General features: G+C 34.3%; 1 protein-coding gene and 1 long non-coding RNA gene across 2 annotated transcripts; both read right to left on the bottom strand.

Annotated features, from left to right (window-relative positions):
* Positions 1–702: 702 nt before the first annotated feature.
* Positions 703–23,826, bottom strand: LOC120132368. Its single transcript, XR_005516994.1, has 3 exons — positions 23,815–23,826; positions 15,438–15,443; positions 703–901 (listed from the first exon to the last, which is right to left on the bottom strand). It is a non-coding gene; the product is annotated as an uncharacterized LOC120132368 (long non-coding RNA).
* LOC120132366 (mitogen-activated protein kinase kinase kinase 17-like) lies at positions 5,546–6,747 on the bottom strand. Its single transcript, XM_039149145.1, has one exon. It carries the CDS (start codon positions 6,636–6,638, stop codon positions 5,616–5,618), a length of 1,023 nt encoding a protein of 340 aa, XP_039005076.1. The 5' UTR covers positions 6,639–6,747; the 3' UTR covers positions 5,546–5,615.
* Positions 23,827–26,928: the final 3,102 nt, after the last annotated feature.

Here is a 26,928-nt window from a genome sequence, read left to right as displayed (position 1 = left end):
TGATCAACGGTCAAACGACCAGACAACAGTTAATAGATCAATGATTCGTATTGGATCGGGTCGAGTCGGGTTGTGCAGGCGTGTTGGGTTAGCGGGTCGAGTCGGATCTGCCTATTTCCAAGCAGTCCATCAGGATGTGAACTTTCCCCACGCGTAGAGGCGGTGCGTGGGGGCACGTGCATGGCCTACAGGGTCGAAAAAATTCTAAAAAATTTTCTAAGTGCATTTTAAGGGGTTTTGAGACACTTACCAAACTCGACTCACAATAGTGAACTACAGAGAGTTTGATTTAGAAACGTCGGAAACTTTATCTTCCTCACCCCTTTACACGCCGATGACAATGGAGACAAAGACATCGGTAGACTCGGGACGACACAAATAATACGATGGTGTGGGAAGTGTAAAAAACGGAGCAACAATCATCGACGAAATGACGATCAAAGATTTATTTCTAAAAGAAGAAAATATTGAAGAGAGAGAAAATAAAATAATTTGAAATTTTTCTTTATTTTGGGTATATAAATCCTAAAAAAGAAAATAAAAAAATCATGTCATAGGTACTCTATCTTTAGTTGCTTTTTTGAATTTGGATCTAAATTTAATTAAAATTTCACTTTGATCCTCGAATATAATTAAAATTCAATTTAATCTTAAAAAAAATTAAGAGAATTTTAGGCCCTAATTTAAGGTGTGACATCCTGCATGGGCTAGAAAAGCCGAGGCATCTGGGTACCAAGAAAGAGGATGGCGCTCCGTCGAGCGGACGAGCTAAGAAACTTGCCTAACCTTACTATTTATTTACATCCTATATTCAAATTTTTTGCCATTCTTTCAGAGGTAAAACTTGGAAAGATCATTCTCATTTGGCATTGATAGACGATAGGAAGAATGAATGTTGTCACTTTTTTATGTTTGGGGAGGGAAGTGGAGGGAAGGGGAGTGACAATGTTCAAACTAGACAATGATGTTAATGTTATTTAATTACTAAAACAGTGGAACTATCCACTAATCGAATAGAGGTTCATGTGGCACTAAGATGTACGATATGCATATTTATTATCAAGTATATTATCAGTTAAAATGTAAATTGAATACTCTAGACAGATTAAAAGGTAGCATTATTCAAAAAAAAATTAATCATTGACAATACACATATACCTTGTAGATATAATTTTCCGAACTCAAAATCTCTATGATGAATAACACTCTTTTTAACCATTGAAATTGTTTAATGAGTTTCAATTTAAATATATGTATGTGTCATATTGTGCCAAACAAAAATCTAGCGTGCTAGATGTATAATTTTAAAGGCAAGTAATCATTATTAGCAACTAAACACTTAATTTAATTAATTTTTTTTTACTAAATTCTATCATTTTCAAGATAATAATTTTAGTCCAACTTGATTTTTTTGGAGTATATTTATGTGCAAGTTAGGATTATCATCTTGTCTATCTTAAGATAAGCTTGTATTAATCATTAGGGGGTTATAATTTCAACTACATTATTCTAAACTATTTGACTAGATTATTAATCAAATAAGAAAATTTTTAATTCTAAAAAATGTTTCGTAGAGGCTTGGATTTTTATCCATCTTGTCTATCCTAAGATAAATTTGCAAGTTAGGATTACCTTTTACAACTTTAATTTTTTTTAAACAATGTTAAAAAAATGCGCTAAAAATAGAAAAAAAAAAGCTGAATAGGGCGATGTTGAAGTGGAGTAAATGTACCGAATAAACGTGGAGTTTTATATTGCCTTGAAAACTATTTGTGTTAGGCAAAGATTCTTCGACTTCATTTGAGCAAATATCTCATTCTCTCATATTTTCTTAAATCATGAGTTTTGTATTCATTAAAAACATTCTTCTTTCTTCTTATATAGTTTTTTTTCCATTTCCTTTAGGTAAGATTATGATTAGATTTAGAGTTTGTCAAAAAATAAAAAAAAATCTTCAACCCCATTTGACCTAACCCTAATTATTATTAAGGCAAACTACCTATTTGGCTATTTATCTCTTATTTAGTTTCTATTTTAGTCCCAACTATTATTTTTTCAAAATCACACCTAATGTTACGTTTGAGTTTTGTTTTGGTCATCTGTAGTTAAAAAAATTAAAGGTGATACTGACATGTCACCATAAGGTATTGTCATATCAGTAATGAAATATAATAAAAAAATTCATATTAATATCACTGTTAATTTTTAAACAACGAGCGACTAAAACGTAACATTATGTATGATTTAAAAAAATTAATAGTTGAATGATCGAAACATAAACTAAATAATAGGAGAGTGATCAAATAAATAGTTTACCCTTATTATCATTGTTTTATTAAAAGAACTTCAGTGTATGTTAAAGATTTACGAAATTAAAATTTGGGTTGAATTTCATGAATAAGGGGGCATAATCTAACGAGGATCACAATCATGATTAGGTGAAGAAAATCTTCACAATTTCTTAAATATTATACCTTTAGACAAAGAAAATTTATATATATATAATATATATAGCATTTAAGAAGCAATAACATTGGGATGTTATTATAATTATTATTAGTAATCTGATATTTTTTATGTTCAATAACCACATAAATTTAATTATATTTAGAGTCAAATTAAATTATATTTTTGAGTAGAGTGCAAAATTTTCACAAAACATTTTTTATTCATAAAAATTAAAACTCTAAATTTTATTCAAAGACGTTAAATTGTATATAACTCGACCTAACAGGACGTTGAGACGTTACTTATATAGAATATAGATATAATTTAGCACGTTTTTTAAATTATGATAAATTATAATATATCAGATATTATTATTTTGAACCATCACGTGCATATTTTAATCCATCCTAGACTCATAACAATGAATTTACCATATAGCCATCCTTGTGTGTATAATATATAGCCAATCACGTGTGTGGCATTATGCCAAGTACCATATATTGACGAGGATTTCCAGTATTTAATCCTTCCACGTGATTTGATATATTTTTAGTATTAAGATTTAGTTTTAGATAATTGATATGATAATCCCTAATCATTACTAATTAATTTGCTTTTCAGAACCAAAGAAAGAGGGGTTTGGTGAATTAGAACACCTAAACCTTTGGGAATTAAATTATTTGGTGTTGGTCCCACTTGGATTCTAATTAGTGAATACATATCTGTGTTACATGCTATTTTAATTGAGATTGTAGTGATAATGTCATTTTTCTTAAAATTTTGTAGGATATGTTTAGTTGAATCCCGACTAATAAAAACTACAAAATGACTCCCAATTATAAGGAGTTACTTTGTTGAGTTCTTAGACTATTAAAGGTTATAAAATGACCACATGACTATTCATTATACGATAGTCTAAATTGAACGTTAACATGTTGATTGAGGTATGATAAAATTTGATCTCATAATCTCAAACGACTATCATATCTCAGTCAACATGTTAATGTCCAACTTAGGCGACCATTAATTTTTTAACCGAAAATGACGAGTTTGGAACATAATGAATAGTCAACGACCATTTTATAATTTTCAATAGTCGAGGGACTCAACAAAACAACTTACTATAGTTGGAGGATCATTTTATAATTTTTAATAATCGAGAGACACAATAAAACAATATTCTATAATTGAAGATCATTTGTATACCTTCCCGTTTTATGTTTCCATGATCAGTAAATTTATCTCAAATTTCAAGTATAGGTAAGATTTTACATCCAAAATAATATATATTAAAATTATTTCTTATTTTAACACTTATATTCTATTATTTTTTTAGTTTGACATATTTGCTGATTTATGTAAAAGTCAGTCGAATTAGGTTAAAATGAAAGAAAAGAAAAAAAAGTTCAAATATTTGAAAAAAAAAATATGAATTTTATCCAATAAGAACAAATGCACACAATGCTTGTTGAAGACACATAAATGTAAGAGCGTTAGCAGAGTCGGATGATGGTAGCAGCGCAAATGTAATAGCATTATGTTCAACTACTCTATGAATACATATTTAAAAGAGCTATATTTAAATACTTAAAAAATTACATATCTACATTGTGAGATTTGAGAGAGCTTTCGAATTTCACTTTGTTTAGATATATACAAATATTCAAGGGTTTAAATATAACATTTTAAACATGTATTTATTGAGTGATTAATCATAAGACTAATACATGTGCATCGTCGGCATTGCATGGCTCTTACAATTATGTGTCATCGACACGCACTGCTCGTGTTTACTTTTTTTTTAGAACAAAATTTGTATACTTTTTCATATTTTTAATCCATATTTTTCATTTTCTTTCATTCCAGCCTAATCAGAGTAATTTTTGTAGAGGAAAATAGAAGACGCTTCCTATAAAGCGCACTATTTGCTACATCAACAGAAGACTCTTCTTGTAAAATACGTATATGGTCAAATTAATAAAATACACTTTATGTAAAATATGCTTTTATTTATGTGACAGAAAATAGTACTATTCTTAAAATTAATCGATTTTAAGGTTTAGAATAGAAAATAAATTTTAATAAGATATATTTGGGTTGAAAAGAAAAGCCTCTTCTCGAAGCTCATACGGTGAAGGTAAAGCATATGGCTTATCGGTTGGCCTGCCCTGTTCTAAAGTCAACGTAGACGACAAACATAAGTTTTCAGACATTGCTTGGGTTCACATTCCATGAAATATTAATCAAAGTCAAAGTGGTTCTGAAACTAACTTTAATCCAACTTTAACTTTTCAGAATATAACACACGGATTGGTAAACTGAGATGTTTCACCATTACAACTCTCAAATATTAGATTTTGACCAACAATTTACCCACCATTCTCAACAACAATGGCGGATGCACCTGTACTTTAATATAAGTGTACATGTTTCTACTTTAAAATTTGAATTTTTTATAATTAGTTATTTATTTTATTAAATTTGTTTATTTCAAAATTTTAGTTACGTTCATTCCATACAAAAGGTTATGTTGTTGATATATATATACTTACCCTAAAAAATATTTTTGAGTTTGCCATTGAGAACAAATAATTATTAGATCAATTTGATTTGATACCTGAAGTTGAACTCAAACATCCTATACATGTAACTGAATGCATATGAGATTAAGGAGTAAGAAGCACGAGTTCGACGTGAGAATAATTAAATAAATTTGTATTTTATCAAAAAAATATTAATATATATTATTTAGATTGTAGATTTGATTTATATACATTAATTTGATATTTTTAATTTATATTATTTTGTAAATTTTAAAATAATAAATCAACATATAAAAACTAAAGTAAGAAAGTAATATCATAATTTGAACTTGTATTTTCTATTCAAATTAAATCCCAATAACTTAGCAGCCCAAGAAATTATGAATAGTTCATATTTGATTTTCTAGAAAAACTAAGCTTCAATATATTTGTTGAGAAATGAATTGTACAAGAATAAATAAAATAGTGCATGCTAAAATAAATTAATAAAATAATGGGCTGTACAATGTGTGACCACCTAAGTAGCCAATCACAACTCTTGATCACCAAAAAGAAAAGTCAGTCCACTTAAATGTTTTATAATTAATTTTACAAATTTTGATTGAGGCTAAATCCCATCTTCTTCTACCTCAAGCTGATCCAGCTGCCGCAAGAACTCCAGTTAGGCGCCTCATGGCAAGCTAATTCTCCAATCCGATTCAAAGCCGACGAAATACGGCTTGAATTTTCTCGGGAAATCAATTCATCAGTCGAAATCCAATCTGGAAAATCAAAAGGACATCTCGGAGATACCGAGAATTCTTCGAAACAACATTGTGAAGACGTTGAAGGAAATGGAACAGTTGTTTCATCGTCGGCAACCATGAAAGGATGGTTCAGGAGCATCTCAGTCGTCCATCTCTTGCTTGGATCCCTGGAAAAACACTTTCCCAGAAAATCTTTTCCTTCCTCGGATAATTCCGTAGGAATCCCAGGCAATTCATCGCCGACCCCGATTTTAATAAACAAATCCGCCATGTTTGAGCCTGGTTTCAAATTCCAAGCTGTTTTTCCGGTAAACATCTCAACAACAACGCAGCCGAGTGCCCAAATATCCACCGGAAAATCATAAACGTTTCCATTGATGGACTCCGGCGCCATATTCAAAGGCGTTCCCCTGATTTCGAACTTCCCCTGTTTCTCACCGTTTCTCTTCGCCAATCCAAAATCAGCCAACTTGACATCACCGTTACCAAACAGAAGAACGTTTTGAAGCTTAACATCGCAATGAACAAGTCCTTTGGAATGAACAAAGTTTAGCCCTCTGAGTATCGATTTAGCGAATCTTTTAACATCAGATTCCGTCCATCCCCCACCATTTCGCTTAACGTGATCGGCCAAGCTTCCTTTATCAGCATACTCCAAGAACAAATTGTAAAACTTCCCACAATTCTCGACGCTATAATCGTCGCCGAGACAACGGATGATTTGCGGGCAAGAGCCGAGTTGATCCAGCACTTGTTTCTCGTGCCTGAGTGAAGCCGAGTTATGAGTTTCGCAACGCTTGACAACCGTTAATGGGGATTTCGAAAACCCTGTTTTTGGTAACACCAAATTCACAGTGCCGAAACTCCCATATCCAATCATTTCTCCTGGAACCCACTCCATGGATTCAGCTCAAGAAATAGAAGCCTTTTTAGTGATTTGATTCTTTGAGAAAAAGAAAAAGAAAATTGCAAATGAGAGCAAACAGAGGTGACAGAACTATGGTGGCGCTAAGTGCTTATATATAAATGTGGGATTTTATTTGGTGGACGTTCAACTCTCGTGTACGCTAAGAAAGGTCGTATATTAGCACGTGATAGGCAAGGATGTTTTATTTTTATTTGATTTTTCCAAATTTGGATATAAAATATAACTGCTTTAGACTACCAGTTTTGAAACGTGGTCCATATGCCCGATCCATAAGATCTTCACTCGATGCCACGTGGATTTAGATATTCATATTTTTTTAATAATATCTACATTCTAAATTTCATTAAATTTCAAATTTTTCCTTATCTTCCCCTGCTTTGCACTTGGGATGTTTCATGAGTTGTTGTCATGAATTTTCTTTTAATTATCTACTTAATTAAGCATTTTAATCTAAAAATGGAACATTAACAAAAAAATATCTATCATGCACACTCAGAAAAAATCTGTCACGTTACACATTCAAAAAGAGTAACATATAAATATGCAAGTAGAACGTACTAAAATTTGAACTTTGATACCTTATTGAATATTTATTTTTTAGAATTAATTGTTAATGAAAGAAAAAAATATCTTGGTAAATATCATTAATTCTAAAACACAGAAAGATCCTATATGACAACTAAACGAATAGTTAATAGCTGATTGCATTAAATGATTTAATTAATTGTTTGTTTTAACTGATTATATATAATTTTTTATACAATTATCTGGTAACTGATGGTTGTGTATTTATTTGAACAAACAAAATATCATATAATAACATGATTATATTCAATACTTGTTTAAATATTTTATTGATAACCAGTATTTGATATTGATTAATTATTAAAAAAATCATTACTAACATATAAAGACGTGTTTACTAGACGTATTTGAAGGATGTATAAATTAATTTCTTAATTATCTTTTTTAATAGGATTTGATAATTTGTTAAATTTAAACGATATTTGAAGCATAAGTATTAATCTAATTTATTTGAAGGGAAAACAATTATTTTAGAGAATGCGTGATACAATATAAGCATATACAAATTACTAAAAAAAATACAACATAAATGTAAAAAGAATAAAAAAGAAAAAAAAATAATTTACAAATATCACCATTTACATTAGTAGTGACAAAAAAACATTCTGTATACTTAATATTTTTTTTACAAGGTGATACGTCGTAAATTTTGTATGTTATATATCTTAAAATTTATTATAATATTGTTACATGTCTCAATTTTCGATGTAAACGAATTTTTATCTTTATGATCCTTTAGGTAAACATACTACATGTGTGAACCTTTGGGAACATGAATGTAAAATCCATGTAAATTCTTAGACACTTATAACGCACCTACAAGTAACCACATATCAATCACCTAATATCCTTGCGAATACATCCTTGTAACATCATCGATGATCACATGTCGATGATCACATAATCACTTAGTTTAAGTCTTCACATCTAATCAACACTAATGACACGATAATTCCTAACTAACATTTATCCAAGGCATTATAAACACTCATCCAATAAAAATAGGAGGACAAGCACATTTCTGATTTCTCCACTGCAAACCACCAACATTTTTAAAACTATTTGAATCACCACCGAAACCACGCTTCTATCACATTCCATCATTTTCTATGGTTGTGATCACTTTATCAATCAACAAATATAAAAGTAGGTTAACATGATGATAACAAATTAAAATCCCCTACCATGCGAGTTTCATGAAATCCTCGTTGTTGCATTAACAGATAAGAATTAGCCTAAATTGTTTTTTTAGTAAAATAAAAAAATTAAAGAATTGTTAATGGATATAAAGCCAAATTAATCGTATCATAAATCGAATTTTTTAATGAAAGCAAATCATGAATAAGGCCAAATTGTGTGATTGAGTTGTCCTACATTCAACTTATTATATTTTAGTAAAAATAGAGTTTTTATTTATGATAATAATAATAATCTAAAATCAAGAATTTTGAATCGTTGTGAGAACTTCAATTTTCGTAAGAGAAACGGAAGAAAAATGATAATGAAAGAGCGGTGATCGGTAATTAGATAAGGCAGAAACCCACATCAGTCGAAAGATAAATCAAACCGTCGTTGAAAGACGACGATGCGACCGAATTGTAGTGACGGTAAAAGTGCAGCATGCAATGCACCAAGTGTGGAGTTTTAGTCAAACATATTATATATAAAGAAATATAGGTTCTTTTTAGTGGGGTCGGGCTCTCTGAGCTCATGCAAATGCAGCCCTCAAACTAAAAAACTATTTATTGAGTCTATTAATTATTAAAGGTTACAAATTGGTCTTCAATCATAAGATATTGTTTTGTTAAGTTCATTGACTATTAAAAGTTATAAAATGATCATTTGACTATTAATATGTTTCAAAATCGTCATTTTATGTTAAACAATTTGTGCACGTATGAGATGCATGTTAAATTGCAGACCGAGATATGATAAAATTATATTTTAATGATGTCTGCTGATATCATTGTTGCTTTTAAACACTGGCTCGATAGTATAATGTTTCAAACACTAACTCGACTGCATAATATAAACGGAGATTCGATCCATAAAATACAACTAAAATGAATTTAGGATCATATTTTATTATATTTGAGTCAATAATTTAACGTCCATCTTAAACGATCGTCGATTTTTTAATGAAAATGGTGAGTTTGGAACATATAAATAGTGAGATGACCATTTTGTAACTTTTAATAGTCGGAAGACTCAACAAAACATCACCTTATAGTCGATAATCATTTTGTAAATTTTAATAGTAAGATGACTCAATAAAGCAATACCCTATAATACGATGACCATTTGTGTGCTTTACTCTTTTTTTAACTATAGTATCCAATCAATTAATTCAGATAAAAAAAATGATATTGTCAAATGAATTTGTTCTATATTAGAATTTAAACCTTGTGCGAAAAATTTAGTACCTCTTCAACTAAGAAGATAAATTGTAAACAAACACATACATTTTCCAACTATTTGCATATAAAATAATGGGTTGAAACGTGTAAAATTGTATTTCAAACTCAAGTCAATGTAACTAACTCAAATAATATAACTAGAGTTGCTTAGATGCTACATTCATTCACTTGATTTCTTTGAATAAGCTGTGATTATTCGAATCAAGTATAAATAAATAATAAAGCTTAGAATTTTAGTCTGATATGACCTTTGTTGCGACAGAAAAGTGCTATATAAATAAGTTGTATGTGCCCCAACTTTGGTTGGCATTCAAAGTCCGAACTTTTTAAACAAATGACAGTTGACAAGTGCTAAGATTTCATAATTATCTCTAAAGAATTTTAAAATTAGTTTAATTGTATCCAAAAGCAAATTAAGGATTTTTAAAACTAGGGGATCCGACACAATGTTTCAAATCTTAATGTGGGTCAGCCCCATCATTGTTTTTAGGTGCCTTCGGATTAACTGTAACGCCATGAAATTCGATATGAAAATATGACTTAAATAAATCAAATATTGGGATTTTATAATTTTGGTCATAAGTAAAAGAATTGTAAAGTTCAGAAATTCAGAACCATTTCCATGAGTTCCAATATGTTCAAGGACCAAACCTATGAATTCCCATTCTTATTCATTTTTAAGACGAAAAACGAAAAGAAGATGCTTAGATCGAGGCAAGCAATCCATGGAGAAGGACGACATCGAGAGTAACGAGGGTATGGACTTGGTTTGATAATGTTTATTTTTGCCAACGAGCGTGGAAGCCAAAAGTAAAAAAAGTTGGATACATTCGAGAAGAGTCGAGCGTGCCCAAGCCGTTGAAGGACAGACGGTCTAGGGGTGTTCAAATGTACCCGGCTTCAACTACCTCATATGTCGACTCATTGACTTGGTGTAAAATTATCGGGTATTTTAGATGTAAATACCTAATTTTTCGGGTCGGGTATCCGGCTCGTTATTTTTGGCAGGTTTTTGGGTCGGGTCCGAGTCACAAAATTATCCTTAACTGGGTACACGCCGACCTAATTTCTCTTTCTTTTTTTTTTAAATTAGATTTTTCATTTTTAGTTTCAAAATTATTTCACCCTAACATTCTAAATCTCTATTTTTTTTTCAAATTATTTCACTTTAACATTTAATTATTTATTAAATTATTTCTTTTAATCTCAATTATTTCTTTTAATCTCAATTATTTCAAATTTAGTTGTAATTTTATAATTTTATAATTTTTTTTTGTATTTTTAGATTATATAAGTTGAATTTATAAATTTTATGTTTATATTATGTATTATAAATTTTTAAGTTTTAAATTTTATATTTTTTCCGTGGATTTTTTTTAAATTAATATAAATTAAAAAAATGTAATGAATATTAAACAGGTACCCGTGATCCGAAAATGCGGGTACCCAACTTACAAGTACTCTCTCTTATGGGTCGGGACCAAACTTTTGTCACCCGAAAGTCTCGGGTACTCGGATTTGGACACCCCTAATAGACACCACCCATGATAAGGTGAGAGAAACACAGCAGACCTCGAGGATGAAGGGTTGATGTAAAAAGGTACACTAGATTTCAAGGAAGAAAGGCTGATGCAAGAAGAGAGCATCGAACTTCAGGAAAGAAAATTGATGAACATCAAAATTCGTGGACAAAAAAGGGTCGACACATTTTAAAGTAAATGTGGCTAATGAGAAACCGAGGGAAGTACATCTCAAACATATACTTAGAGTTTTACAATCTGATTTGCAATCTTTGATGAGTGTAGGTCTAAATAGACCCAACTATCAATATGGAGTGGCCAAACGTTGAAATAAGATAAGGTCTTTGTCGAAGGATAAAAGGATCTAGGTTTAGGAAAATCAAGACGAGTAAGACGAGATTCTTACGACCGAAATGTACGCAATGGAAATGGAAATTGTGATGTTACATGGGGACTAAAGCTTAGGCAACCAATTCATATGGGGATCACCCACAAGCAGAGACACCGAGGAATATCTACGGTGATCAAGTCCAAGAACGTTCTAGTAGATCGACAAGGGTGTCGCTAGATTTGGTGAGGGAGTATGTCATGGCCTATGAGTTAGGGTCTAAGATGAGTGTGCAAATATCCACAAAAAAAAGGTTTTGTACGGAGTGTTTAGCTTACCCAAACCACCAGGCTTGACCCAAACCTTGAAGGATAAATTATATTTTATTTGATTCCTTAATTTAAGAAGATAATTGCTTAAATTAAATGGATAATGTTAAGATAATAGCTGATTTAAATTTAAATCCCTTAGATAAGATAAGAAATTTGTTAAATGAGATTCAATCTCAACAATCGATGTAATTTAATTTAAACCGTTGGATGTTAGGGGACTTAACCTTAATAGGTGTGTTTGTCGCTTGTGAGCTTAATTCTTAGAAGGACCTGATAAAAGCTTACTTAGGCGCTCATTCAACCGAGAAGTCTAAAGCTACTCAGATAAGCTAATTGAAACTCTAGCCCTTGACATATACAACGAAGACAACTTTTTATTATTTTCTAATATAGCATAATTCACTTGACTAACCCTACGTTTGGTCAGACTGTATTAGATCAACATTTAACAAATCAATGGCTTTAGTTAACTAATCAACATTTAACTATCAAGTTATCTTTAACATATTAATGTATCTGAAGGATTGTTACAAACTGATTCCTTTTGCTGGCTCTTCTGATGAATGGATCAAAAAGAGGTCGCCCGTGAGGTCAGAAATCTGAATGACAATCCTTTATCCCATTTCGGCTCCCCACATTGTTTTTCCCCTTAAAAACATACATTTGGAGAAGAAAAGTATTTGTTGACGAAAACGGGTAAAGAAAACAAAATAACACGAGAATTTTACGAGGTTCGGCAATGTGCTTACGTCCTCGGTGCCTAGGCGGCGCTAGAAGTTTTTATTCAATGATATTTTAGGTCTAGGTTACATCTCTATTTATAATAGAAAACCCTGGTACATAATTACAAAATTAACCCTGTACCGTACCGCGGGGGCTGCGCCCCCGCACCCCCAACCCACATAATTCGTAACCCCACAACGAGACTTTCTTTGTAAGGACAGTTGATGTTCGCTTCGCTCACTCCGCTCCATCTCCTGTCCTCTTTACTGGTATATTTATGAGCCATACCTAACAAATCTCCACCTTGGCGAATATCCTGCCTCTTGGAAAATTCAATATGGGTTGGGTTACCTTGATTCTTTAACAACTCGAAACATTCAACAAGTCCAAGCAATGCTTGAACTTGTATGTCGTAACTGGCTTAATGAACATATCAGCGGCATTTTCATCAGTATGTACCTTCTGAAACAAAACCTCTCCAGATGCAACCAACTCTCTGATCTTGTGGAACCTTACATCAATATGTTTAGTTCTAGCACGATACACCTGATTCTTAGCCAAGTGAATAGCACTTTGATTATCACAAAGCAACTGAACTCCACCTTGTTGAACACCCAACTCCTTCACTAAACCAGTAAGCCATAAAGCTTCTTTTGCAGCTTCAGCCGCTGCCATGTACTCAGCTTCAGTTGTAGATAGAGCCACAATAGATTGAACAGTAAACTTCCAACAAATAGGCCCTCCACCAAGAGTAAAGACATACTCTGTCGTAGATCTTCTATTATCCAAGTCACCTGCATTGTCTGAATCCACATATCCTACAACCAAAGGATTATCCCGCTGACTCCCAAAAATAATTCCATGTCCCACAGTACCCTTTAAGTACCGAAAGATCCACTTGACTGCTTCCCAATGTTGCTTACCAGGTTTAGACATGTACTTACAAACTTGACTAACAGCATGAGCTAAATCAGGACGAGTACATACCATCGCATACATCAAGCAGCCAACAGCATTAGAATACGGAACCTTTGCCATATCTTCAGCTTCCTTATCTGTCTTGGGGCACTGTTCTGATGAGAGCTTAAAGTGATCCGTCAATGGAGTGCTAACTGGTTTCGCGCTGCTCATCGCAAACCTTTATAGCATTTTCTCAACATAACCCCGTTGAGATAGCCGCAGTTTCCTTGAGTCTCTGTCCCTGCAAATTTCCATTCCAAGAATTTTCTTTGCAGCACCTAAATCTTTCATATCAAATTCCTGACTCAATAAAGTTTTCAAACCGATAACATCATCCATGTTCTTCGCAGCAATCAACATATCATCAACATACAGTAATAGAAAAATAAAAGAACCATCATCAAGGCTCTTAACATAGACACAACAATCATACTCACATCGGTTGTAGCCAATCTTGATCATATAGGAGTTAAACCGTTTATACCACTGTCTCGGAGACTGTTTCAACCCGTACAAAGATTTCTTCAATCTGTAAACTAAATGCTCGTTTCCAGGTTGAGTGAAACCTTCAGGTTGCCGCATGTAGATCTGCTCCTCTAAATCACCATGCAAAAAAGCAGTTTTAACATCCATCTGCTCTAAATGCAAATCCCAACTAGCCACCAATGCAAGTACTGCTCGGATTGAAGTGTGCCTGACCACAGGAGAAAAGATTTCATCATAATCAACTCCTTTCTGCTGTGAAAAACCCTTCGCTACCAAACGAGCCTTGAACTTCTCCCCCTCTTTTTCTGTTACTACTGGTTTCTTCTTATACACCCATTTGCAACCAATCGGCTTCTTACCCTCAGGAAGGGGAACTAACTCCCATGTGCGATTGTGATTCAAAGACTCCATCTCCTCAACCATGGCTGCCATCCACTTGTCGTTTTCCTGACTAGTAACGACATCATGAAAAGTAACCGGATCATCACTGCTAACAATAAGTGCAAAAGATACCAAGTCTTCAAAACCCAATCTGTTCGGAGGCTTTATATTCGTCCGTCTCACCCTGTCTCTGGCGAGACTATAATCCTGCAAATCATCCGTAGTGGAACCACCAGAAGTCGGTTGAGAAGTTTCTGGTTTCTCAACTGGAAACTGCTCGAAATCCACCACTTTCGTGTCTTGCTTCTGCTGCAACATGGATTGTTCATCAAAAACGACATCTCTACTAATCACAACTTTCTTCGCAACTGGATCCCAGAACTTGAATCCTTTGACACCTTTCTTGTAACCCAGAAAAATGCACTCCTTCGATTTTGCATCAAGTTTGGATCTCTCATCAGCAGGTACATGCACATAAGCAGGACAACCAAAAATCCGTAAGTTATCAAAACTAACATCATGACCAATCCATACCTCTTCTGCAACTTTCCCAGCCAGCGATGCCCTTGGCGATCTGTTGATAAGGTAACACGCCATGTTAACAGCCTCAGCCCAGAAGTGTTTGGGAAGCCCCGCATTCAACCGCAAACATCTGGCTCTTTCATTCAACGACCTGTTCATTCGTTCCGCAACACCATTCTGTTGTGGTGTCTTGCGCACTGTAAAATGCCTCTGAATCCCATGCTCCTTACAGAATTGTAGGAACTGTGAATCTGTGTACTCCGTACCATTGTCAGACCGCAAACACTTGATTTTTGTCCTGTTTGGTTTTCTACCTCAGCTTTCCACAGCTTGAACTTCTCAAAAACTTCAGATTTCTGTTTCAAAAAATACACCCAAACTTTCCGTGAAAAATCATCAATAAAAGTAACATAGTACCTAGATCCACCCAAAGACGATGTCGTGGAAGGCCCCCATACATCAGAATGCACATAATCAAGAATCCCTTGAGTTGTGTGCTTCGCAGTCTTGAAACGGACTTTAGTCTGTTTACCAAGAACACAATACTTGCAAAAGTCGAGCTTACAACTTTTGACACCATGCAACAAGTTTCTCTTGTGTAATTCTGCCATACCACGTTCACTAAGATGAGCAAGGCGCATATGCCACAGTTTTGTCGTATCATCATAGGACTCAACAGAGTGAACTCCACCTGCAACGGTACTCCCTAACAATCTGTAGATATTCCCTGCAGTCATCTTGCCTTTCATCACAGTCAATGCTCCTTTAACAATCCGAATGGTTTCCCTATCCTCGTCAGCCTTAGGGATAAAACCATTCTTGTGCAAAGTGCCCAAGGAAATCAAATTCTTCTTCAAGTCTGGGATATGTCGAACACCACTCAACGTCCGAACGGAGCCATCGTGCATCTTAATTCTGACATCACCAATACCAACAATATTGCAACATCGATCATCACCCAAATAAACCGAACCAGAATTAACCGGCCTGTATGTCGAAAACCATTCCCTATTTGGCGTGATGTGATAAGAACATCCAGAATCAAGAATCCAAGCATCCGTCAATTGTGTCGTTGAAATAGAAAGCATATCACCCTCACTGCAATCAGAATTATCATCCTCGACCACGTTCACAGACTTGGATGAGCCATCACGCTTCTCATCTGTCTGCTTTTTCAACTTCGGACAGTCTCGCTTCATATGTCCCGCCTCCTTGCACTTGTAACAGTGAATCGTCTTCTTATCCCTGGATTTGGATCTGGAATTCCGCTTCCCGGACCCTGCCTTCTCTGGCTTCCGTCCACGATCTCGATTACCCTTGACATATAAGCTATCGGCTTGAGAGCTTTCCCTGCATTCTGCTTCCGCTGGTTGTGAGCCAACAAGGCTGCAGTAATCTCCTCAACATTGATAGTCTCTTTCCCATATGTAAGAGTAGTCACCATGTGTTCGTAAGAGGGAGGCAACGAACACAACAGAATCATCGCTCTATCTTCATCCTCAATTTTCACATCAAGCCGAGCCAGATCAGAAACGATTTGATTGAAGACATTCACGTGTTGCGCCAAATCGTGATCGTCCTGCATCTTCAGCCCATACAGCCGCTGCTTCAGATACAGTTTTGTCGTTAAGGATTTGGACATAAACTGACTTTCCAACTTCCTCCAAATTTCGTCTGGAGACGATAGATGCATGACATGATACATGACCTCGTCCGCCAAGCATAATCGTATGGTTCCTACCGCTCGCTGCTGCAATTCTTCCCAATCTTCCTCATCCATCGACGCCGGCTTTGTAGATCGCAAAGCCTTCAAGATCCCTTGCTGCGCCAATAGATCCTTCACCCTCGTTTGCCATAATCCGAAGTTACCCTGACCATCGAATTTCGCGACTTCGAATTTTGCTCCTGACATCTGATACCAATTGTTGACGAAAACGGGTAAAGAAAACAAAAGAACACGAGAATTTTACGAGGTTCAGCAATGTGCTTACGTCCTCGGTGCCTAGGCGGCGCTAGAAGTTTTTATTCAATGATATTTTAGGTCTAGGTTACATCTCTATTTATAATAGAAAACCCTGATACATAATTACAAAATTAACCCTGTACCGTACCGCGGGGGCTGCGCCCCCGCACCCCCAACCCACATAATTCGTAACCCCACAACGAGACTTTCTTTGTAAGGACAGTTGATGTTCGCTTCGCTCACTCCGCTCCATCTCCTATCCTCTTTACTGGTATATTTATGAGCCATACCTAACAGTATTGATGATGGTCAGGGAAACCTAAGCCACTTCACACCACATACGTGTTTTATAATTACAGCTTTAAACGTTCTTACAGGAATTGTTATCAGGATATTGATAGCCAATACCATGACGGACCTAATTTTCTAGAGCCCTCTTCTTTTTTACAAAGTCTTGATGGAACAAGAAGATTATATCGGTTTGAACGGTTCACTCCTTCTGATTTGGACAGATAATCGTGTTAGAAAAATGATTGAGTGATATTGGTGCTACTTATAATAAGTCATAGACTTATTAATAATTAGTCAGGTCACTGGGTGAATATACTTAATTTTTTATCAGAACAAATCCCTAGAGTTTAGAAAGCATCTTCTCAAGGACTCTATCCCCTCGGTAACTCTTGTCCTTTGGTGAATCTTTTCAAAGGTGATTTTAATAGGTTGAAGAGGAGCTGTGTTATTGGAAGTGAGATTATATATTCGGAAGTATAGCATAAAATAAGAGAATTGATCCATGCGAATTAAAGCATTTGGATTTAACTTGCATTTTAAGGTTAGATTTTTCTGGTGTGTCATATAATCTATGAAATCTTTCAAATCGTAGGACGACTAGCCCGAATGATTACAGTGAGGGTTTTTGTGGTGTTAATTTTAATTCAAGCTAATACAACAATTCTCACAAACTCCCTACAAGAGCCATCTATATAAGATTCCAATTCATTGAGACAGACAAATGCTGTCATCGGTTGCGATGGACAATCTCAAACAATCTCGCATTTGGTGAGAGTTCTGGGGTTCGACCAATGAAATGTTAAGATCATTGCTTCAGTTAATGACTACGAGGAAGCTCTACATAGCGGAAGTATAAAGGCTCGGTGGCGGATCTACGTCTTATTCAGAGTATGTACTTTTCCATTATAAATTTTTTTTTCCTATTAATTATATATTTTACTGATTGTTTACAAAAGTTTATTTATGTTTCTTCCATATAAATTTTTATATTATTAATATATACAAGTGTGTATCTTCGAAAATATTTTTAGATCTGTTGTAAAAGCTGCCTTCCTTTTGACGCTCTATGCCAAAATTCTCCTTGTAATCAAATCAATTCGATTCTCTACAATTCCCTTTTCCCCCTCTGCAGACCTTTGTTTTTCATCGTTTGCTTTATGTTTTATGTTGCAGGTATGTCCCTTTGAGAGAAGTGGGGAATTGCAGCGTATGGAGGAAGAAATATCAGCCTTTTTGGAGTGTTGAAGGACCCCATTTGAGGATGAACATGTAATAGCAGGGTCATTTATGGGTGTTTTTGTTCTCTGTGGCGGTGCATCCATAATAGTTTTGTTCATAACATTGATGTAATTATTGTATAGATATTTGGATGGACGCATTGAAAGAATGTTGAGAGGAAGAGAATTTCGGCGGTGTTAACACGCATGTAGAGAAGGTCGATAGGTATAGAATTTTAATGTGCTCAATACACATTCATGCAAGTTTCAAGATGCTAAATGTAACCCATTCACTTAAATTTTAGGGTAAACTGCACAAATGGGCCCCAACTATAAGATACTACTTTATTGAGTCCATGGACTATTAAAAGTTATAAATGGTCACCTAACTATTCATTATGCTCCAAACTCGTCCTTTTTCGTTAAAAATTAACAGTCATTTGAGCTGGGATTATATTTTATCATATTTCAGTTAGCGGGTTAACGTCTAACTTAGGCTGCTATTAATTTTTTAATAGAGAATGACGAGTTTGGAACATAATGAATAGTCGGATGTTCATTTTGTAACTTTTCATAGTCGAAAGACTCAACAAAACAATAGCATATGGTCAGTGAACCATTTGTGTATTTATCCTAAATTTAAAGTAGTAATTAAACTAGATTTTTATAATTCTAGTGATTAAAGATTATTTGATGATTAAGCTTATTTCAGTTAAAATTCTTATGGAATAAGGATTCTTGTTGACCAAATTTGTTTTCTCTTGAATATAGAGGTCATCTTAATCTTTAGAACTGTGAGATATGATTATTTTGAAGAGAAATAATCCTTTTGTATTTTTGTAACTATTAGAGTATATGTTGCAATGTAACATCCCTAAAATTGTTTTAGTATTTTTAACTTACGATGATCAAATAATATTTTCTGGTGTTCATTTGAATTTGGGAATCATTAGATTAGGTTGGGGATTAAATTTGATTATTTTAAAGTGGAAAGGAATCAAACTTAATTTTGATGAAATACTAAATTGTGAATCTTGAGAAATTAAAAGTTGGGGTAAAGGGAACCAAGTTCTAACTTTTGCATGACAATTAGACCATTTTCCTTTCGAATGACCAGTCAATAACATACGTGTCTTATAAATAAAATTTAGCTTAATTTCTTAAATTAAGAAAATTGTTGTAATTGATGAGTTTGAGAGGGTAATTTTACGGTTTGGGCAAGAGAAAAGAGGAAAAACAATGGGTGGTCTTCTTCAACCTTACCCGTCACCGTTGCCGTATCCCTTCAGCCCAAATTATTGCAATTCTTTGATATTTGAATTTTATTCGTCCAAACTCAATTTCAAGCTCAAAATTGTGTAGTTTATTTTGATGATCCAAACTCTAAATTGAGAGCTTACTGATTTAGGATCTTCTAAGTTAAATTGAGATTCATATATGTGTTCAAAGGGTTTATAATCTATTAGAGTTTTATCTTGATTTTTGGTCGAGGAAAAGATTAATCCCTGAACACTTTTCATTTTAGGGTTACATGTCATTTAAAGTTATTTGTGATATTGTTGAAGAATCGGGCAAAGATAACGAAAGAACACAAGAATTTTTAACGAGGTTCGGTAATGTGCTTACGTCCTCGGTGCTTAGGCGGCGCTAGAAGTTTTATTTAATGTCTCAGAGGTTTAGGTTACATCTCTATTTATAATAAAAAACCTGGTACATAATTACATAATTAACCTTGTACTTTACCATGGGGTTGCGCCCCCGCACCCCCAACCCACATAATCGTAAACCATTCTACGAGACTTTCTTTGTAAGAACAGTTGATGTTCGCTTCGCTCACTCCGCTCCATCCCCTATTCTCTTTACCGGTATATTTATGAGCCATACTAACAGATATGTTAAATTATGGTATGAATTGATGAATAATATAATATTGTATTTCTAGATGGGGATACAATTGAATCAATTCCTAACCTTTGAAAGTGCTATAATGATTTGAGATATTTCGTATTTTTAGATATTCGGTGAGTGTAGTCGTTCTCAAGTCTGTTATGAATTATATTAATTGATCCATATTCTAATGTTACATGCTGCCCTAAGATTAAATTCATGTTTTGGCTCAATTAGAGCAATATTGGATGGCAAATAAATGTTTGGTAAGCTTAATTATGTTATAAGGTTACAATGATGCGGTTGTGTATTGTTGTGGTATACGTGAAAATATGCATATTATGTACTTGGTTATTAGCATGTTAAGGCTTTAGGGCACTCTAAAATAAATGTTTAATGCTTCTGATATGTAAGTATGCTAAAATAGAGTTCGATATAATTTGAAATAAACATGAAGCTTAAGGCTTGAATATGTTATACTTTGGTCTTTGTTATCAAATTATGTTAGTAACATGTTTACTATGCAAATTAACAAGTGTAAATAAGTTTAATCATGTTAATATATTGTTTGGACATTAAGTCGAGTGTCAAATGCATGTGACGTGTCATATAATCCATTGAGCTCATGTATGGGTTTGTGTAAGACTTTGATCTTTTGACAATGTTGAAGGTATGTGTGTAGTCCGGTCTTTGACGATGTTAGAGGGTACAACCATTGTTAGAAGACAAACGTGGCAATATGGGGATCATATGTGCATGTCGGCAAAAAGAATTACAAAACAACAAAAGAGTTTGAAAAGTCAAATAAAAAAATGAAGCTTCTTGAATTATTTAGAAATTATAATATGAATAGATAACAACAAAACATGGCAGTAGTTGGCAAGCTTGAATTACACGACAAACATAAAGCAAATCATGACATGAGGCGGCAAGAGGAATTGAGAAGCATCCAGAGCAAGTCTTAGTCGTTTATTACTCCTATATATGTGAGCAAAGCAAGCATGTGAGTAGTGAGAAAAAGAAAAACATATGAGAGAAAAATAGAGAGAATTGAGAGAGCTTAGCAAAGCTTAAAATAGTGAGGTTGCGTTTGTAAACTAACCGCAGTAGTATTGCAGTATTGTAATATTAAGGTAGTGTCATTGTAAAATATTTTATTTCGTATAAAAAAAAAGTTCGAGTTATAAATTATCGTGAGCCCATCCACGCTTCCAACAAGTGGCCTCAGAGCTTGGTTCGAGTTCAACGTTGTGGAGAAGATGGCCAACATGATTCAACCTCAAATCCTGAGATTAACAAAGACAAATTACGGAAATTGGAGCATTCAAATGAAGGCGTTACTAGGCTCCCAAGATTGTTGGGATATCATCGAGGATGGTTACACCGAGCCTGAAAATGCAGCAGTAGAAGCAGCTCTGGCCAATGAAGAAAAGAAGGTATTGAAGGAATCCATGAAAAAAGACAAAAGAGCGTTGTTCTTTATTTTTCAAGGAGTAGACGAATCTACCTTTGAAAAAATTTCTGATGCGAAGACCGCAAAACAAGCGTGGGAGATTTTGCAAAAATCTCTGCAAGGTGCCGAAAAAGCAAAAAAGGTACGCTTACAAACTCTCCGAGCTGAGTTTGAGATGTTAAAAATGAAAAATACAGAAAACATCGATGATTATATTAGCCGTGTGAAATCAGTCGTAAATGAAATGAAAAGAAATGGCTAATCACTCGATGATGTTAGAGTGATGGAAAAAATTTTGCGGTCATTGACAAGAAAATTCGATTACGTGGTTGTGGCAATCGAAAAATCAAAAGATTTATCCCAAGTTTCGATTGATGAGCTTGTGGGTTCACTTTAAGCCCATGAGCAGAAAATAAAACAAAATGAATATTCAGAAAATTTGGAGCAAGCTCTACAAAGCAAGATGAATGTCAACGAAGGAGAAGCTAGCAGCAGCTACACACGAGGTCGAGGAAATCGTGGTGGTTATCATGGAAGATACAGAGGAGGACGAGGAACTCGTGGACGTGGTGGTCGATATGGCACCAATAAAATAAGTGGAAACAATCCAACATCAGGTCGTGTACGAGGATTCCGAGGCAAAGGTAGGGGAAGATATCAACAATAAAATAAATCCCAGGTACAATGTTATAATTGCAATAAGTATGGTCATTATAGTTATGAGTGTAGATCTGCTCCTAAACAAGAAGAAAGAAATAACGTAGAAGAATAAAAAATTGAAAAATCTCATGTATTCCTCACTTATAAAGGAAATGAGGAATTCAAGAAAATATTTGGTATCTTGATAATTGTGCCAGCAATATATGTGGTCAAAGGGAACTGTTTGTGAAATTAGATGAAATAGTTCATGGGCGAGTAACGTTCGGAGATGACTCACATGCAGAAATAAAAGGAAATGCGAAGTCATGATTACTCAGAGAAATGGAGAAAAGAAATACATTTCAGATGTTTATTATGTACCTGCTTTGAAAAGCAATATCATCAGTCTTGGTCAACTCCTGGAAAAAGGATATGAAGTGCAGATGAAGAACCGCTCGCTTGTCATCAAAAATAAAGAAAGAGAATTTATAGCCCAAGTTGATATGACTCGAAATCGTCTCTTTACAATTGATATCGAGTCGAGAGAAGTCAAGTGCATGAAGACCGCAATCAAAGATGATTCATGGCTGTGACATCTAAGATATGGACATCTTGGATTTTCTGGTTTGAAGCTGTTATAAAAAACAAACATGGTGAAAGGACTACCAGAGATCAACCCTCCAAATCAATTATGTGAGGCTTGCATCAAAGGAAAGCAACATAAACAAAGCTTTGAAGTTGGTAGATCCTGGCGTGCCCGAAGACCGCTGGAGATAGTACACATATATAGCCGGTCTTTTTGACATATTATCGCTTGGCGGTAACAGGTACTACCTAACTTTTATTGATGATTTTAGTAGGAAATGTTGGATTTACATCTTGAAAGAAAAGTCAGAAGCGCTGGAAAAATTAAAAGAATTCAAAGCAATGGCAGAAAAACAAAGCGGTCAATATTTGAAGATACTCAGATCAGATAGAGGAGGCGAATATACATCAAAGTTATTTGAAGAATTCTGCAAAGAGCATGGCATCATCCATCAGCTAACAGCCATATACACGCCACAACAAAATGGAGTTGCAGAAAGAAAGAACCATACAATCCTGGACATGGCAAGAAGCATGATAAAAGGCAAGCAACTACCGAGAAATTTCTGGGCTGAAGCAGTTTATGTGCAGTTTACCTATTGAACAATGTCCAACAAAAAACGTGAAGTATATGACCCCAAACAAAGCATGGAATGGACAGAAACCAGGAGTTGGACACCTCAAGATTTTTGGATGCATCGTAGATGCCCACGTTCCTGAACATACCAGAAAGAAGCTTGATGACAGAGGAGAAAAATGTATTTTCATTGGCTATGATGAAAGAAGCAAAGCTTACAGATTATAATCCTCTTACAAAGAAGATAATAATTTAAAGAGATGTCGAGTTCGATGAAGCAGACTATTGGAGATGGAGCAAAGAGGAAAAAAAGTTGAAGGACTGTTTTTTAAAGATGATGATCTTATCAATCAAGATGAACAAGCTGATGATCAAAGTCCTCAACAAAATGTACCATCGTCATCAAGCAGCAGCAACGATGCCAGCAACATAATAGAAGATCCTGAAGTACCTCCCAAGAAGTTCGAAGATCCACAAGAGAGAGAAGAATGCCAGAAAGGTACAACGATTATGAACTAAATAATGTTTCACTTTTCTGCTTACTTGTGAACAGTGATCCAATAAAATGAAGAAGCGATTGAATATGACAAATGGATGAATGCAATGGATGAAGAAATTGCATCAATAGAAAGAAATGATACATGGGAGCTAACAAGACAACTAGAAGGCCATAACCTAATTGGAGTAAAATGGGTTTACAAGACAAAGACCAATAAAGAAGGAAAGATCGAGAAGCACAAAGCGAGGCTAGTTGTCAAAGGCTATAAGCAAAGACAAGGAATAGACTTTGATGAAGTATTTGCTCCAGTAGCAAGGATCGAGACCATCAGACTTCTCACAGCAGTCGTAGCACAAAAAGGATGGAAAATTTATCAAATGGATGTGAAATCAACATTTCTAAATGGCTACCTAGAAGAAGAAGTTTATATTGAGTAACCACCTGGATACATTAAAAAGGGACATGACAAGTTTACCGATTGAAGAAATCACTATATGGTCTGAAGCAAGCCCCGAGAGCATGGAACACGAGAATTGATGAATATTTCCAGAGAAACGGGTTCATGAAGAGTCCATACGAGCATGCCTTATACACAAGAAAATAAATACGGTGATATCATGATCGTGTGCTTATATGTGGACGACATGATTTTCACAGGAAATAATCCAGGTATGTTCAATGATTTTAAGAAAGCTATGACTAAAGAATTTGAAATGACAAATATTGGAGAAATGTCATACTTTCTTGGAGTTGAAGTGAAGCAAATGCAAGAAGGAATATTTATATCACAAAAGAAGTATACAGAAGAAATTTTAAGAAAATTCAGAATGGAAGATTGCAAGCCGGTAGCCACTCCAACAGAACCAAGAGTCAAATTAAGTGTGAATTCAACAAGAGCAATTGAATCCAACGTTGTTTAAAAGCATCGTTGGAAGTCTAAGGTATCTGACTATCACACGACAAGACATAACATACGCTGGGGATTGGTAAGCAGATTCATGGAGAATCCGAAACAAGATCATTGGATTGCAGCAAAAAGAATCTTCAGATATGTCAAAGGTACAACAGGTCATGGTTTATTCTACACGCATTCAAAAATTCGAAGCTGGTTGGTATTCTGATAGTGATTATGGGGAGACTTAGAAGATCAAAAAGCACAATTGGATATCTCTTTCATATCGGCTCTGCAGTTTTCATGGTCATCAAAGAAGCAACAAACGGTAGCTCTTTCAACATGTGAAGCAGAATACATAGCCAGCAAATGCACTTGTCAAGCAATGTGGTTAAAGAAATTTTGAACGAGCTAAATGTGGCACAAGAAGAACCAATTACAATCTATGTCGACAATAAGTCTACAATTTCTCTTGCCAAGAATCCAGTCTCTCATAGCCGAAGCAAGCATATTGATACAAAATATCACTTTATACGAGCAAGTGAAGAACAAAAATATGGAGCTAATTTACTGCAGAACTGAAGATCAATAGCAGACATTTTCACAAAGCCATTGAGAACAGATATATTCAACCGACTCAAAGAAAAGCTTGGAATGGAAAATCGAGCTGAGGGGGGGGTTAGAAGACAAACTCAATAAGAAGACAAACGTGGCAATATGGGGATCATATGTGCATGTCGGCAAGAAGAATTACAAAACAACAAAAGAGTTTGAAAAGTCAAATAAAAAATGAAGCTTCTTGAATTATTTAGAAATTATAATATGAATAGATAACAACAAAAAACATGGCAGTAGTTGGCAAGCGTGAATTACACGACAAACATAAAGCAAATCATGACATGAGGCGGCAAGAGGAATTGAGAAGCATCCAGAGCAAGTCTTAGTCGGTTTATTACTCTATATATGTGAGCAAAGCAAGCATGCGAGTAGTGAGAAAAAGAAAAACATACGAGAGAAAAATATAGAGAATTGAGAGAGCTTAGCAAAACTTAAAATAGTGAGGTTGCATTTGTAAACTAGCCGCAGCTATTGCAGTATTGTAATATTAAGGTAGTGTCATTGTAAATATTTTATTTCGTATAAATAAAAAGTTCGAGTTATAAATTATCGTGAGCCCATCCACTCTTCCAACAACCATTATAAGTTTTCAACTTGATGATATATAAGTATTCAAGTATACGTAGTCACTTATGTTCATTGGGCTAAATGTTAAAATGAATTATACTACATTTCTTATGAATAAGAAAGATGATCTATGATTCATGTGATTAAGTATCGATTATGTGTTTGTTAGATTTGTTTCCATCCTTAGTGATTAATCATTGTTTTGGACTATCTCATTAAGTTATATGTGCTTACTCCGATTATTTAACGCCTTTGTAGGAAGTCGACTCTCGTAGACATTTTGAGATTGTAATTTAGGAGTTGCAAGTCATTCCTGAGATAATAAGTGTAAATGTTTTTTCAAAAAACTCTTAAATGATAACCCATGTGTTTTGATTAATTAACTTTTAAATATACTAAATTATGTTTTGTAAGTAAGTATGATATTTACTATGTTTCATAGTAATGCATTGATGATACTTAAAGTTCATATCTTATAAGAGTAGTGCTTATATTGATGTTCACTAAAAGGTATGAAAGATTAGGTGTACTTAGATGTTGATTTAGAATGATGTTTGAGAATTAAGTTATGAGTAGTTTTTAATGTTTCATGTATTTGGATGTATTATGGGTGATTTTGGTGTCTTAGTGTATAATTGAGATGATATGAATCATCATATGTTGTATATGGTTTAAATAAAGTTTGAATGAATTTTAAACTTGTTTAAGAGCTAAATTTTAATATTTCGTATCGGTATTGGCCAAAGAACATCCTTATAATGAATTAAAGATTAAACTTCAATATACTAATTTAGTATCGATATTAGGATTGAGTATTGATG

Source organism: Hibiscus syriacus, unplaced genomic scaffold, assembly GCF_006381635.1.
Source record: "Hibiscus syriacus cultivar Baekdansim isolate YM2019G1 unplaced genomic scaffold, ASM638163v2 tig00110562_pilon, whole genome shotgun sequence".
Lineage (NCBI taxonomy): Eukaryota > Viridiplantae > Streptophyta > Magnoliopsida > Malvales > Malvaceae > Hibiscus > Hibiscus syriacus.
Note: the sequence above shows the minus strand (reverse complement) of the source record. Positions and strands in the feature narration are given on the sequence as shown.